The sequence below is a fragment of the Leuciscus leuciscus genome (genome assembly GCF_965113295.1).
Source record: "Leuciscus leuciscus genome assembly, chromosome: 8".
NCBI lineage: Eukaryota > Metazoa > Chordata > Actinopteri > Cypriniformes > Leuciscidae > Leuciscus > Leuciscus leuciscus.
In genome coordinates, this window is record NC_138732.1 from 25,439,242 (window position 1) to 25,454,623 (window position 15,382).

Here is a 15,382-nt window from a genome sequence, read left to right on the forward strand (position 1 = left end):
TGTATATCAATAATGTGTTTTAGTCTTTCCCAATACCATTCCTTTCATCTAACTGCATTGCATTCTATTCAACATTTTGCCATCTGAAATGCTTTATTATTATCAGTATTATCCCAATGTAACTGAATCCTTGATTTTTTGTATTATTTATTTCTTTATTTTTGTGTGTGTCATGATTCAGTCTGTATTGAAGTCATTACTGAAATGGCAAATGATTCACGTGAAGGGGGTGCAAAAGGAAAAATGTGTTTTTATTTTTAATGCAAACAATAATACCCAATTAAATTCAATAAAAGTCATAAAGCTTAATTCTTAAGTCTTTTTTTGTTTATTATTATTAGTTTAATCATTTTCACAAAAATAAAATAAAAAAATACATTGACTGAGAACAGGAAACCTGAAGATTCAGGATATACAGTAGTTGCTATGACATTTTATACAACAAAACATTTCCACCTTTACTATATTGAGACAGCAGAATTTTGTGCGTGAAAAAGACAATCTTGAGTAAGTCATCATTAGGCCTCCTTCAATCCAGCAGTCGTACCCCCGGTTTTACAGACAAGGCTTAAGCTAGTCCCAAGACTAAAATGCATGTTTGAGCTGTTTTAACTGAAAGCAACTTGTACTGACACATCTTAAAACATGTGTCAGTGCCATTGTCTCAAGATGCACAGCAATGTTTTGTTTTTGAGCAAAACAAAACATTGTCCTAATTGAGCTCAAATCTAATCCTGGCTTAATCTAAGCCCTGTCTGTGAAACCAGGCCATAGACTCTTGGGCTACTTGGTTCCCAGAGTTAACAAATATCCCCACCTCTCACCCCATCCAAAAGTGCAAACAGTGATTCAACATACAAAAAGGCACATGTTTCAGTCATAACTGACTAATGACGAGGGGAAAGCCTACAGGTTTTTGAGCCAGGTGGGTGTGTGTGAAAAAATGATGTGATCTGTCATATGTTATAAACAGGATATTGCTTTAAATTTCGGTATATTGCACAACAGGCTAAAACGACTTGACTCTAAACACAGCACTGGTCGGAGAACAAGTACACAACAGAAGAAACTGTGGCACTCAGAGGACTTTGTCTAGTATTTCCAGAACGCTGATGTGGAAAAGGCCTGTTTTCCCACTGATCTCCTGAGTCACCAGAAGCCTTCCGTCTGCTCGAGGCCTTTGAACGATGACTATTTCACCTTCCGTCAGCGTGAGCTCTGCATCCGATTTAGCGTTGTACCCCTTCATTACCCTATATCTGCAGAAAAATCCATGTGTCAACATCAAAAACAATATCAACGTGTGTCAGAATGCACCAAACACAAAAAGCCAGGATGTGCCACAGCATATATGACTGCTTCTTCTTGACAGGAAATGTTTTTCAGTTTCGGTGCATTATCTCCAGAGATCTCATAATAATATCTGCTAGCTGACAATTTTTAGGAGGAAGAATAAAAAAAAATATGCCACTAATTTCTAGATAATTTTCCCACACAAGAGCAATTAGATCAGATAACGCAATACTTCCTCTTGAAAACACACTCAAGAATACCCACCTACTAGAGCCGGACTGGTTGCCGATCAGTACTGGCTTTATATTTAGCGAGAGGCAGTCCATAGCGGCATGATCCTGACCTGTGCTCTTTCTGGCTGGAAGTGCTTTTGTGTCTTTAAGAACTAATGTATTTCCATCCCGACCCAAGATGGCTGAAGGGTTCCAGTGGTCAAGAGCCGAAAGGCCAGACTGGGAACCAGAGATATGTCCTGCAGAGGAGGCGGACGCTATTTTTGATGTTGTCTGAGGAGCATCGTGAGTCAGGAACCGGACTGACTTTACTGGCTAAAAGAACATCAAAAAACAAATTCAGCCAGTAAAACCATGCTTATGTTATTCATTTGAAATCGTGCCTTTAAATAATCAATCCTAATATTCCTAAAATCCTTGAAAGAGATTTTTTTTTTACCTTCTCTGCATTGTGCTTATGAGCCTCTGGTTTAACCAGAATGGACTGAGGAGCTGTGCTGGCCTCTTTCTGGACAGAGTCCCTGTAGACCGCTTGATATCCGCCGGCAGAGGGTGCTGTTGTTTCATATGCCCAATGCTGCGTCTTAATGGGGTTTGAGAACAATCCGTTTCTCTTTTTGGGAAGAACGGGTGAACGACCGAAAGTATAGATCTGTCCCAAATCCTGAGGAGGAGGTTGAAGGCTTAGGATGGAATGTGAATTGTAGCTTCCGTGGTGAGGCGACCCTAAACGAAAGGTCAAGCAGAAGTGAATCATTGCATCAGGCTGAACAAATACACAAATATAACTGCTGCAGAAGAAACACAGCCCATGCAAGTTAATGTCTGTATGTCAACTACCGTAATATTTAAAAATATATGAAGAGAAAATAATCCATATATCACTTTTTCAATCAAAATTAAAGGGATAGTTCACCCCAAAATTAAAAAATTGTCATTATTTACTCACCCTCAAGTTGTTCCAAACCTGTATGAGTTTCTTACTTCTGTTGAACACAAAAGAAGATATTTTGAAGAATATTGGTAATCGAACAGGTGACAGCACCCATTGACTTCCATAGTAGGAAAAAATAATTAAAATGGAAGTCAATGGGTACTGTCACCTGTTTGATTACATTCTTATATTCAACGTTCTTTAAAATATCTTCTTTTGTTTTCAACTGAAGAAAGAATATCATACATATTTAGAACAACATGAGTTGTTGAATGATGAGTTGAGTAAATGATTTCCTTTTCGGGTGAACTATCCCTTTAACTGAAAATGAATTATGAAACTGTTTTAATTAGGTACACAAAAAAATTACCAGTTTTGTAGAACGGCCCATACAGAGACACAACTGGTAAAAGGTTTGGAATAATTACGTTTTTCTTTTATGTTTTTGAAAGAAGTCTCTTATGTTCACCAAGGCTGCATCTATTTGATCAAAAATACAGTAAAAAATAGTAATATTGTGAAATTTTATTACGATTTAAAAAATATTTCTTCTAGTTTAATATATTGTAAAGTGTAATTTATTCCTGTGATGCAAAGCTGAATTTTCAGCATAATCACTCCAGTCTTCAGTGTCACATGATCCTTCAGAAATCATTCTAATATGCTGATTTTCTGATCAATTATCAATTATTATTGGTTAATATTTTTGTGGAAACTGTGATACTTTTTGTAAGATTCATTGATGAATAGAAAGTTCAAAAGAACAGCATTTATTTGAATTACATATCTTTTGTAACATTATACATGTCTTCAGTCACTTTTTCAATTGAATGTGTTCTTGCTGAATAAAACTATTAATTAATTTAAAAATAAAAATCTTACTGACACTTAAACTTTTGAAGGGTCAGTATATCACAGTTTCCACAAAAAATGTAAGCAGCACAACTGTTTTCAACATTTATAATAATAAGAAATATTTCTTAATCAGCAAAATAGCATATTAGAATGATTTCTGAAGGATCATGTGACTGAAGACTGGAGTAATGATGATTACATCACAGGAACTACATTTTAACATATTCAAACAGAAAGCGGTTATTTTAAATCGTAATAATATTGCACAATATCACTGTTTTTACAGTATTTTTGATCAAATAAATGGTATTTTTGATCAAAGCATAAGAGACTTTCAAAAACATTTTAAAGGAACACTCCACCGTTTTTTCATATTAAACTATGTTATTCCCTTAACTAAGACGAGTTGATACATACCTCTCTCGTCTCAGTGCGTGCACTCAATCGCTCTGGCGCGCGGCGACACTTTGATAGCACTTAGCTTAGCCCAGTTCATTCATTAGGACCCAAACAGAGATGAAGCTAGAAGCGACCAAACACCTCCACGTTTTCCCTATTTAAATACAGCTTCACGAGTAGTTACACGACCAAGTATGGTGACACAAAATAAAACGTGGCGCTTTTCTAAGTGGGTAAAAAGGATAACTATAATGTATGGCGGAATAGCACTTGGGAGCACTTCAACTCGGCGCAGTAAAAAGTCACGTTGGTTCTAATGACAGAAGTGAAAGGGAGAGGGGGAGAGGATTTTTCAGGAGACTAATGATGATATTACTGCGCCGAGTCGAAGTGCTCCCAAGTGCTATTCCGCCATACATTATAGTTATCCTTTACTCACCATACTTGGTCGTGTAACTACTCGTGTAACTGTATTTAAATAGGGAAAACATGGAGGTTTTTGGTCGCTTCTAACGTCATCTCTGTTTGGGTCCTAATGAATGAACTGGGCTAAGCTAAGTGCTATCAAAGTGTCGCCGCGCGCCAGAGCGATTGAGTGCACGCACTGAGACGAGAGAGGTATGTATCAACTCGTCTTAGTTAAGGGAATAACATAGTTTAATATGAAAAAACGGTGGAGTGTTCCTTTAAAAAATGTAATTATTCAAAATTTTGACTGGTAATGTATATTGACTTACAAGGACGAAATGTGCAAATAAAACACAAATTCGACTAGTTTTTGATTTAGAACAGTTGCAATGGCTAAAGACTGACTTATGTTTTCACAGCGTGCTGGGGCTTGCTGGCTCTCACCTCTGTGTGTGGCATGGAAGGCGCGTCTCACTGTGCTCCATCCCTGCTTTACACCCGGCTGCGGTGCTCTCCCGGGACCGGCAGATGACATCACAGCCGTTGTAGCTGATGGGGTGTCGCTGTTTACTCTGTCTAAGGCCAGGACTACAGCCTGCGGCTTGTGTGGGGTGTGTCGTTTTGTTGATAATGTGCTTGTATTAGGAACGGCAGGTTTGGTTTGTTCAAGAAACCTTGCAGATGTTCTGTGAGAAAGTTAGTATATTACTGTAAACTTGATTATCAAGATAATAGGTGTGTGCTCGTAAAAATATAAAGGTTCCAATTAGAACTAAAAAGTTCCACAAAAATGTTTTTGCATTCTCTAGTTATTTAGAAAATGTACAGTATAAAGAACCCATGCACCAATAAACTGATCTAAAGAGCTTGCATCAATATTTGAATAATGTGTTTATCATATTAAACAATGTAAGCAGGTGAAGAAGAGAATGAAAGTAGTGATAACAGGGGTTTTGTAGAGGTGTTTTTCTGCTCACCTGAGTACAGGGGTAACGTAGTTGGCCGGCAGGATCCCTACTTTGCCTGTTCTGAGAGACAGTCCACGCAACCATCCCTCTTTGAATTTCCCATAAACCCCCACCATTTCACCCTTCCTCAGTTCCAGCTCCTCAGAGCGATGAGGTGTGTAGGAATACAGCGCTGCACACCTAAACAGATCATACATCAGGTTGAAGAAATATTTCAGCCAAACCCCCGAAAAGGAAAACACTGTCATTATTTACTCACTCACACCCATTCTTTTATTGCTGTATGAGAACTGTAAAGATTCTTCAAAAATGTTGGGAAAGAAAGGGTGAACTGTCGCTTTAAAAGCCCAATTAATTAATTCCTAAATGTCTCTAGGCCACAAAGAGACACAGTAACTAAAGATATTTACAATCTACAAAATTAAATTAAAATGTTTTCACTTCAGTGCAAGACAATCTTTTAGGTGTTCTTCAAAGTTACACATGATCTCAAAAGCACTCACACACTGATGGAGAGCTGCTGTGTGGCAGACATCTTGCTCTCTGATGGTACGGAGGACGCCTGGGGGTTAATCAGTGCCATGGTAATGGCTGGCGGACTTTCACCATTCATTGTCCTGTCCCTCTGTAATAGTTAGAAAGTAACTGGTAATTTTTGTCTTTGCGCACAAACACTGACAGCAATGTAATATCTTCAATACAGGTGTTTGAAAACACTTTAATAGATTTGTTGAACTTCAAACATTCGTGCTTATGTAGACCCTTGACAACATGTCTTTTAACATATGAAAACAATGAGTAGTACTTTATTATTACTTTATAATAACTAATTAATAAAACAAACAAACAAAAAAGACATAAGACAGACAAGATAAAACAAAACAAGGCAAAGCAAAAAGATAAGACCAAAAACAACAGTAAAAACAAAACAAAAGAGACAAAGTAAGACATGATAAAACAAAACTACGCAACACAAAAAGACAAGACAAAAAAATAAACAAGCCTGAAAACAAAACAAGACAAAAACAAAGCAAAACAAAAAACAATACAAAATAAAACAAAAAAGACAAGACTAAAAACAAAAGTCAACACAAACAAAAGACACATAAAATAAGACATTATAAAACAAAACAATGCAACACAAAAAGACAAAAATGTTAAATAAACAAGCTTGAAAACGAAACAAGTCAAAAGCAAAGCAAAACAAAAACAAGAAAAATAAATCAAAGACCATGAAGAACTTGAAATATGTCAGTTTAATGACATATTACTATTACTATTGTAAAGAGTTACCCAATTAATTATGTAATAATGTAACAGTTAAGAATTTCCAACTTTTATGCAATCCCTAAACTCAACTATAAACAGAACTCCTACCATTTTACAGATAAATTATAATGAAGTTTTAAGGTTATTTTGAATATTTACATGCACATCTCTTCTTTTGCATAACCCCACATTAAATATCTCTGACATCAGTCGCAGAGCTGACTCAGCCTCAGATTGAGATGTTTCCACACTGATAACAAACGACAGATATTAAAGCCACAGGCTCGTGGAAGAGTCACACGGACTGTCGGGGAAATACATCTGGGCAACTGAGTCATGAGTCATGAGTCTTTCTCTAAAACTGAGATCCGGTCTAATATTAGTGCATTACAAAAGCATGATGAAACAAGAGACCGATCTGTGAATCCTGTAGAATTTCTGTAACTTTGACAATCTCCACGCCTCTCTTAAACACTTACACCTACAGTATGTCCCATAATTATCTGACAGAGAGCAGGTGATTACAGCTTAGTTACATCAGAACTGTCACAGAAGACACAGAAGGTTAGAGAGTACATTAACACATTATATTCAAAGCGACGTACAAATGAGAAATACAGCACAGGTGATTCATCCTAGCGAGGCGGTAACATTAACATAAGAAGTGCTGCAATCCAAAATTGTATCTTAAAAGTGCCACAAGAGCACAATAGAGCATTTATTTTAAGAAAGGAAGTTCGGTCCCAGTTTATTTCACTGACAAAAAATCTGGTGTAGGATTTACTTTGAGATCATGTTCACTCAGAAATTGCAAGTCAATTTCAGAAATTATAACAGATAAACAGCAAGTAACCCATTAAGTAGAAAGAGTGAAATATTATTTTCTTGTAATATTATTTGTAAAACGTACTTTTTTTTTCAATGTACAGTAGGTGTTTTTAACTAGTATGTGTAAAAGAGAATTGTTAGTTGCAATGTACTTATTTTGTTGCTGCTACTGAGGTGGGATACGGGTAAGGTTAGAGACAGGCTTTATGGTTTGGTATGGTTAAGTCTAAAGGTTAGTTAAGGGGAGGGTCAACAGTGTAATTATAGATGTAATTACATGCAAGTATTTGCTATGCAAGTACAATCTAAAAACATTTACGGGCACAGTAAATGCATTATATCACTTTATTAATTAAAATGTAAGTACATACTATTTAAAAACGCTTAATATACAATGAGTCCATCATTTATAACTTTCTTGGAATGTTTAATATTTGCCTTTTAAGAAATGTAATTAGTTTGTTAGACTTTGCCTATTCAAAATGATCAGGTTTTTGACTAGAGATTGTTTGATGAGAATATTCCTCTGTTATAACCAACCATGGGAGACCCAACTTCACAGATCATATTTAGATTGCCTATTTGCTTTGCTTTTTATTTGCAACTTCAGATTTAAAGTCTGTCTTGCAAGACAGCTCTCCAGTCATTTCAATCAGAATCAATGCGACTGGGAATTTCACGTCTAAGGGCGAAATATTTTCTCTATGCATATGAGTTCAAGTTGGTCGTGTGAACACAAAGCATCAACCAACAGAAAGCAGCTTGGTTTGAAAGTGACTTCTGTGTGAGCTGTGCTTCATACATCTACTGGACCTTTTTTGCCCTCAAAGTTTTGGTGAAACCTGAACCGGTTCACTTTAATTCTATGGAAAAGAGCAGCCAGCAGATTCTGCAATATATCTTCTTTTGTGTTCCATTAGCAGCTCATGAAGGGTTTGCACCAACGATGAGTTAATAAATAATGACATCATTTTTTGGGGGGGCCATCTATTGCTTTAAATATTTTCCTTCTATTTAAATGACACTGCTGAGTCAGAAACAGTGGGCATGTTTCCTATGACTTCACACAGGGTTGCACAATCTGAAGAAAAATCCAGTGTTAACTGACCCCCCGAGTGACTCGCCTCACCATGATGTTCTCCTCGCCATCTATTAATGACACAACTGATGGCAGGAGGAGAGAGAGAGAGAGAGAGAGAGAGAGAGAGAGAGAGAGAGAGAGAGAGAGAGAGAGTCACTGCTCAGTGGAGAGGAATGAGCCTTTCAACCAGATAAGAGGAAAGTGTTATGTAACCCCTATATGAGTCATGAGCTTGTAAAGCTGCAACAGAGAATAGGGCATTTTTAGCTCTCAGGCACGCTGGCTTCCTCTCATATAGCAAAACATCTCACACTGACAGCGGAGAGAAATATTTGTACACATTTTTTAGGAGAAAGCATGAAGAAAGTAACTGCTCTTTTTAGGTAAATCACATACATTAGCAGTGATTTCAAAGCACAATGTTTCTAATAAAATCTACTTTGCAAGATCTTGTGAGACTGAATCAGGCACATTTGCATCATGAGCACATTAAGATATTATAAGTATTGTTCCTTTTCTATACAAGAATGATCACAGATAACCAAAACAAACATTGCCTCACCATTAAAAATGAAGATCTCTGACTCATCATCTCTCTCCTTCACCCATAATGAATAGGATGTTAAACTCGTGAATTATCATCCAAAAAACACCCAGTGTAGCTAAATCACAGATGCTGAATGACAAAAACACACGCATGGCTAACTAATCGCATGTCTGCGTAGCACATGAATAGCCAATCGTCATTCCTACACAAAGAAATGTGATAAAATACAACCCTGCCACAGGGACTGCTCACCTTAGGCAAGTTTCTGTGAGAGCTCCTAAGACGTGGTTTGTTAAACGTGGCGAGTTGTGGCGTCTTGCTGGAGGAAGGCTGTGCGGTGGAGCTGATGTGAGGTGGCTGCTGGCTCTGGCTGAGAGGAGGATGGTTCAGGCTGTTCAGGAGACTGACATTTGGAGGCCTGGCCGACTTGTGAGACGCTCCAGCGAGCCGCCTGTGGACGTAAGCATCTGCGTTGACCCTGACGGCGCTCCGTGGGTGCGATTCCACTGAGTCCCTCCTCTTGCGTTTCTCCAGAAGCTCGTGCGCAGCCGGATTCGGCTACAGCGGAAAGACACAAATCAGGTTAAAAAAGAAGCTGAGATGCACAATAAAGACATGCTGGCTCTCATCTGCGTAAGCCACTTTACCTGCTGTGAGTTTGCCAGTAAGAAAAGTGCAAGTTAAAAGCGATAAGTCCCACCTGCTCGCCCCCAAACTTCCTAAGAGGCAGCTGGATCTGAGGAACGCACCGTTAAGATGGGCTGGTGCAGCACATGTGGGCAGGAGTGACACTCCCCCTCCCTTTTCCCATGATGTGCTGCTCTGCCACCAAAGAAAAAGACAGCATTACTGTGCCTTCACGCCTGGCTGGTCACCGCTGAGATGCCCGACTGGCGCTGAGAGGGAGGCTGGCTGTTTTATCTGACTAACCTCAGATATAATCCAGTGCATGGATAATGAAATCTGGAGCTTGATTATCCAGCGACACATGAGGTTCATCGGAGCAGCAGTGGCGGAAGAATTCACATCTCAGTCACAGGACTGCTGCGTCAGAGATAGCAAGCTCACTAACCACGTCTAAAAGCCCGTTATCATGCTCCGTAAGCAGCTGCCGACACCACGGGTGCTAAGAGACGAGGGCCTATTGTTCGGAATTTAATCGTGACATTAAACAGGGGAAACGATTAGCGGAAAATGAAAAGATTGGCAAATAGTGACGAAGATTTCACGTCACAAAGCAGTGAGTGATGTCATTTTAAATTAGCGTATTATTGCATAAAGGCTTAGAAAGAACAAAATAGTCAAGGAGTATCTGGGTTATGTTTAAAATCAAAAGAAAAATAGGATATTTTGCACAAAGAAGTCTATTTTTAGGATAATTAAATTTGTTTGTGCTGTGACATTATTTTCATGACAATTAAGCAAATATCCCTCATTCTCAATGGTCCACAATATTCTCATTACTGTAATTGCTTGAATCAGGGGTCGTCAACAGGAGGTCTGTGCAATTAATGTTTGATTGCAAACTCATTTTTGCTGAAGAAAATGTAAAAATATGCATTTTAAAATATGAAGTTAACTCCAACCAAAGGTAAAGTTCAGAAGTCCACTACTACATTTAATCAGAGATGAAGTCGTTTCCGAGGATATTTAGTGTGGTTTGTCACACTGTCCATTAGTTTTGTTGTTAACAATAAAAAAATCTAAAAGTTGCTCAAAATGACCAAAAGTAAAAAGCTACATTCAGCTACATGCTTCATCCCGACCACAATAAAACTTAAAATGTAATGTACAACTCTATGCACATTTAAATGATTATTTTAGTGGCTTTCAATGTAATGTAAGCCTCACAACAAAGCATGTGAATGTAGTAATATCATATACTATATACTTAAAGCAAGTTATTATAGGCCAGGCTTAAAGTCCAACACTAACTTTTATACAAAATATATCAGGAAAAGGTTGAAGACCCCTGGTTTAAAATTAAAATTAAAAGTATCATTGTTGTACTGTCTTTAATTTACATGTATGGTCTTTTTAACATTATTTCCAATATTTTCACATTACAGTAATGGAGGGAAATCTGCTTAATTTTAAAATAGGCTTTCTTTTCTATGTGCAAAATATTTACTTTTTTTGGTAACACTTTACAATAAGGTTTCATTTTTTTAACATTAGTTAATGTAATAACTAAGCATGAGCAATACATTTGCTGTATTTGTTCATCTTTGTTAACGTTAGTTTATATAAATACAGCTGTTCATTGTTTGTTCACTTTACTTCACGGTGCATTAATTAATGTTAACAAATACAACTTTTGATTTTAATAATGTATTAGTAAATGTTGAAATTAAAATGAACACAGAATAATAAATGCTGTAGAACTGCGGTTCACTATTAGTTCATGATAACTAATGTAGTTAACTAATGAAACCTTATCGTAAAATGTTACCCTTTTTTATATTCTGATTTCAGGGGTTAAATATGATCTGAACATTTCTTCAAAGAGATTCTCCATGTTTTGAAATCTAGAATAAAAACTTGTTGCCTTACCTCTGTGAGCTGCAAAGGAAAAATCCCAACTTTGTCTCCGAGTTTACCTTCGACCCAATTTTCATTGACTTGTTTAATGAGAGTAATGCTGTCTCCCTGTGGGGGGAAAGAGAGACAGCCGTGTGTTAGGCAGCTGAGGGTGCATGGACGTCCCTGAAGACGTTTACTTGGCTCAAATCACTCTACGCTGCAGGCCCATTACACCCTTAACTCGGCTCCAGACCCATTTGGACCATCTGCTCTCAAAGAAGAAGAAAAAAACACTCCAGGAAATGTCCTTTAATGGAAGCTGTGCCTGAGTCAGAACTGTTATATAATTCAAGTCCTGTGGTGTGACTAACAATACTGCTACATAAAAGAGCCCCAAGAAAAGAAATGTATTTGCTTCCCAGTTCCCACTCTATAATCCACACAAACGGGGCATGTAATACTCAAAATGCTTATGTTTAATATACAATGGCCAAAAGAAGTATTGTGTCACTTCAGTCACATATAAAAATCAATCATTTTAGCAGATGCCACTTTTGTTAATGTAATGAAATTCATTTTTTTAAGTGTCCAAATGCTTTTCGTGGCCACTGTACCAACACAACTGAATTGTGGTAGTACACTGATTAAAGAAGAATAGATTGACCTTGAAGAAGGTTAAGCATTCCTTGCTGTCGTCTGGATCTAGATTGTTCGCATTGAAGTCATAAAGTGCTCGGCAGAGGGCCAGGGGCTGCGACTGCTCACTTATGACTCGCACCACGTTGACTGGAACCAGACCACTGCTCTCTTTGCTTTCCCCATAATACCAGTTATCATCTACTTTCCACCGCAGATAAATGATGTCACCTGACTTCATTGTGATCTCCCCAGGTGCATTCCCCTGGAAGTCATATAAAGCTTGGGCTTGCACCTGAAACAAACAAAAAGGAAGCCTGTCAAGAACACATATGGGCCATATTTTACTCCAAATTCTAAAGAAAAAAAAAGAATGAAGCCGCCCATTGTAGGACCATTATATTTTTAAATTGTGCCATTATCGGCATGACAATTAAATACATCCAATTCTTATTAATGCAATGCCAAAAACTGAATTTTTTTATTACCGTAATGCACAAAAATTATGATATGACATTTCAATTATTACACTGACTTTACTATATATACTTTATGTATGTAAATAACACAGCATCTAACAGCTCTCTTTATTGTATACTATCTCTCTAGTACTTTTAATGCATGTTCAGGTAATCAACCAATCAGCACAAGAGGAAGCCGGTATAAATATAGCCTTCCCTCACCTCTGTCCCATGACAGTTTCACACCATCCCTCCACCACCCCATCACCTCACTCTTGGCTGGTTTTCTATTCCAATCAAAAGGGGGGAGTACTCTGCGTTCGGGCCAAATTCCGGACAGGACAGGACATCTCTCCCGGACAGGACGCCAAATACGCATAAATTACTAAATCTGATTTCATGTACGTGTGAACTCGTGAAATTAGAGGCATGGAATGGGAAATGCAAGAGCTCAAAAGCATCCCAAATGTTTAAACAGAGTTACTGTTTGTGGCCGCTGATGCAAGTGGCTTTTTTCCCAACTGAAACTCAAATCCACCGACCTACTTAAACTAAACCAAGGCCCAGTGTGTTTCAGTGGACATTGTTAAACACACACAGAGATAATTGAGCTCTTAAGCAGGTCGGAGAGACAAACTGACCCTGCATACATCCCAACACAAAACCCATACTGATTTATTTATAAATACACATTTCATCACAGCTGCGCAGGATTATTGTTCTATCGAAAAACAAACATCATGTTTGATTTGGCATGACAACAGACTACATTCTGGACAGATTTTTTGGAAATCATTCATATTTTGAGAACTATTATCAGCATAATGATAAATCTACATCATAACATTTAAAAAAAACTTTTGGTCCCACTTCATAGTAAGTGCATTGTACAGTACTGTATGTACTAACATTTTAATTATTCACTTGATACAATGCGCTTATTATGTTTTTACAATGTACTTTTTTTTATACCTGCATGAAATGAATTTCTTTACATCTAACTACACGGTCGACCCTTCCCTTACCCATTAACCCACTCTTAAATCTACCCATACCACCAAACTTGTGCCTAACCTTACCCGTATCCCAATAGAGGCAAAAGTGTTTTGCAATACAACATGAACAAAGTGCACTGATTTTGTTTTGTTTTTTGTTTGTTTTTTTGATGCAAGTACACAGAAGTTTTTTTTTTAAAGTTCCTGCCTTACATTTTTAAGTACAATTAACTTGGATGTTTAAGTCATTTTAACTTAAATAAATCTTGTATAAAAAAAGTTTAAAATTGCTTAACTTAATTTTGATGAGTTAAAGCAAAGTAAAAACATATGTTGTCATAACTTATTGATCATACTGGCCTATATTTTTTACAGTAATATAAAATGTGACCAAACCAGAAAGAACTGTTATCCTGAAAGAAAAGTCTCTTGACATGCAGGCAAGACCAACTCAACTGCATGTCACAAAATACACTAGCAGCAGCAAAAAAAAAAAAAAGAAAAAAAAAAAAAGACAAAGGCTGCTTTTTTAGTCTGAGCATTTCAAATAGTTATTCGCACTCTAATGCGATTTAGACTTGCCTATAAACACTATGAGACCGACATGGGATTACTTCGAGAAGATAATCTATGTTCACTGTTATGTATCTGTCCCTACCAAAATAAAATAAATGCAAGCAACAAAAGTACATATGTACTTCTTACCCACTGTGTGTCCTGCTCCTGTTTGGGCAGATCTTGAATGTAACTGCCTAAAAGGTTCTCCTGGACTGCAGAGCTCACATATCTGCCGGATCTGTCCCTCGGTGTGCCCCGTGGAACCCGTTCCTGGAGGCTCTCTAGGAGTCTCACTAGCAGCGGATTGGTGGGAAGCTCCTCCACTGATCCTGGAACAGCAGTTCTGCACTCTGGGCAGCACATCTGATGGTGGTGTGATGCCTCGTGCTGCTGAAGGCATGATTTGCAAAACGTGTGCTGGCATGGCAAAACCTTGGCAGACACGTCTAAAGGCTCCATACACAAAGGACACTCCAACAGGTCCAAAACAGCCAGATCCTCCATCATAGAGGACTCAATCATACAGCATACTCCTCCTGCACAACTGACACATGATCACACTCGCTTTATACGTAGGTTATACACTATTCGACAACTATTTTAGCAAAAATACACAATATTATATAATAATTTCTCAAAGTAAACATGTTGCTAATAGCTCGTGTAGGCTACTTCCGTCAACACCTGTTTATCACGCTATTGTAATATGTAAACAGGTGAATGCCGAACATGCGAGCGACATTTGTAAAGGCAGACACGACACGTGTATATTTTTAGCTTATATATCTATATTCTAGCTTACATTTCGATACATTTGTGCTATTTTGATACTGTAGAGATGAGAAGCAAGTTTTCATTGAAATCAAGATCGGGCGAGTCGTCAGCACGTGACGTCACGTCTACCTGGATTACACGAAACACTTCCACAGCAAAATGAGTTAGATATAAAACTGAACATTGTACTCAAATACTGTTAAATATTCACATACCTTATGTTCACGTAAGAATAGAAAACCTGAGGGTGGAAAAAAAAGTCCTACTGACGACTGATAGAGCAGGTCTAAACTGGATGTTTGCGGACAGGTGTCATCTTACACCTCAATGTCAACTGAGATTCAGCCGGACTGAACATGACGGAAAACACTACGGAAACTTCTGAAATCAAAAATAATTCTTTCATTGCAAATGACAAATTATTGATTAGATAATAATTAATCAGTGAATGATGAATTATACTCAACTTAGAGAGACATATGGGCTACATTTAGAAAGATACACATTTATTTTGTCAGTTAAATTAGGCCAACGCTTAAGCTTAAGAAAAGGTTGGTCAAACTAAATATTATTTGAGCTGTTTTATTTTCTGTTCATTTTCTATGGAGTAGACAAAAAAA

The 15,382-nt window shown here is 37.6% G+C and overlaps 1 protein-coding gene across 2 annotated transcripts; it reads right to left on the bottom strand.

Annotated features, from left to right (window-relative positions):
• Positions 1-309: 309 nt before the first annotated feature.
• Positions 310-15,096, bottom strand: sh3rf2 (SH3 domain containing ring finger 2). Of its 2 annotated transcripts, none has more exons than XM_082177719.1 (11): positions 14,978-15,096; positions 14,136-14,532; positions 12,003-12,269; positions 11,369-11,464; positions 9,068-9,373; positions 5,594-5,715; positions 5,100-5,270; positions 4,567-4,808; positions 1,966-2,252; positions 1,558-1,841; positions 310-1,259 (listed from the first exon to the last, which is right to left on the bottom strand). In XM_082177719.1, exons 2-11 carry the CDS (start codon positions 14,508-14,510, stop codon positions 1,079-1,081), a joined length of 2,331 nt encoding a protein of 776 aa, XP_082033845.1. In that variant the 5' UTR covers positions 14,511-14,532; positions 14,978-15,096; the 3' UTR covers positions 310-1,078. The 2 variants fall into 2 exon arrangements, with proteins under 2 accessions (XP_082033845.1, XP_082033846.1); XM_082177720.1 differs by lacking the exon at positions 14,978-15,096 and adding an exon at positions 14,791-14,859.
• Positions 15,097-15,382: the final 286 nt, after the last annotated feature.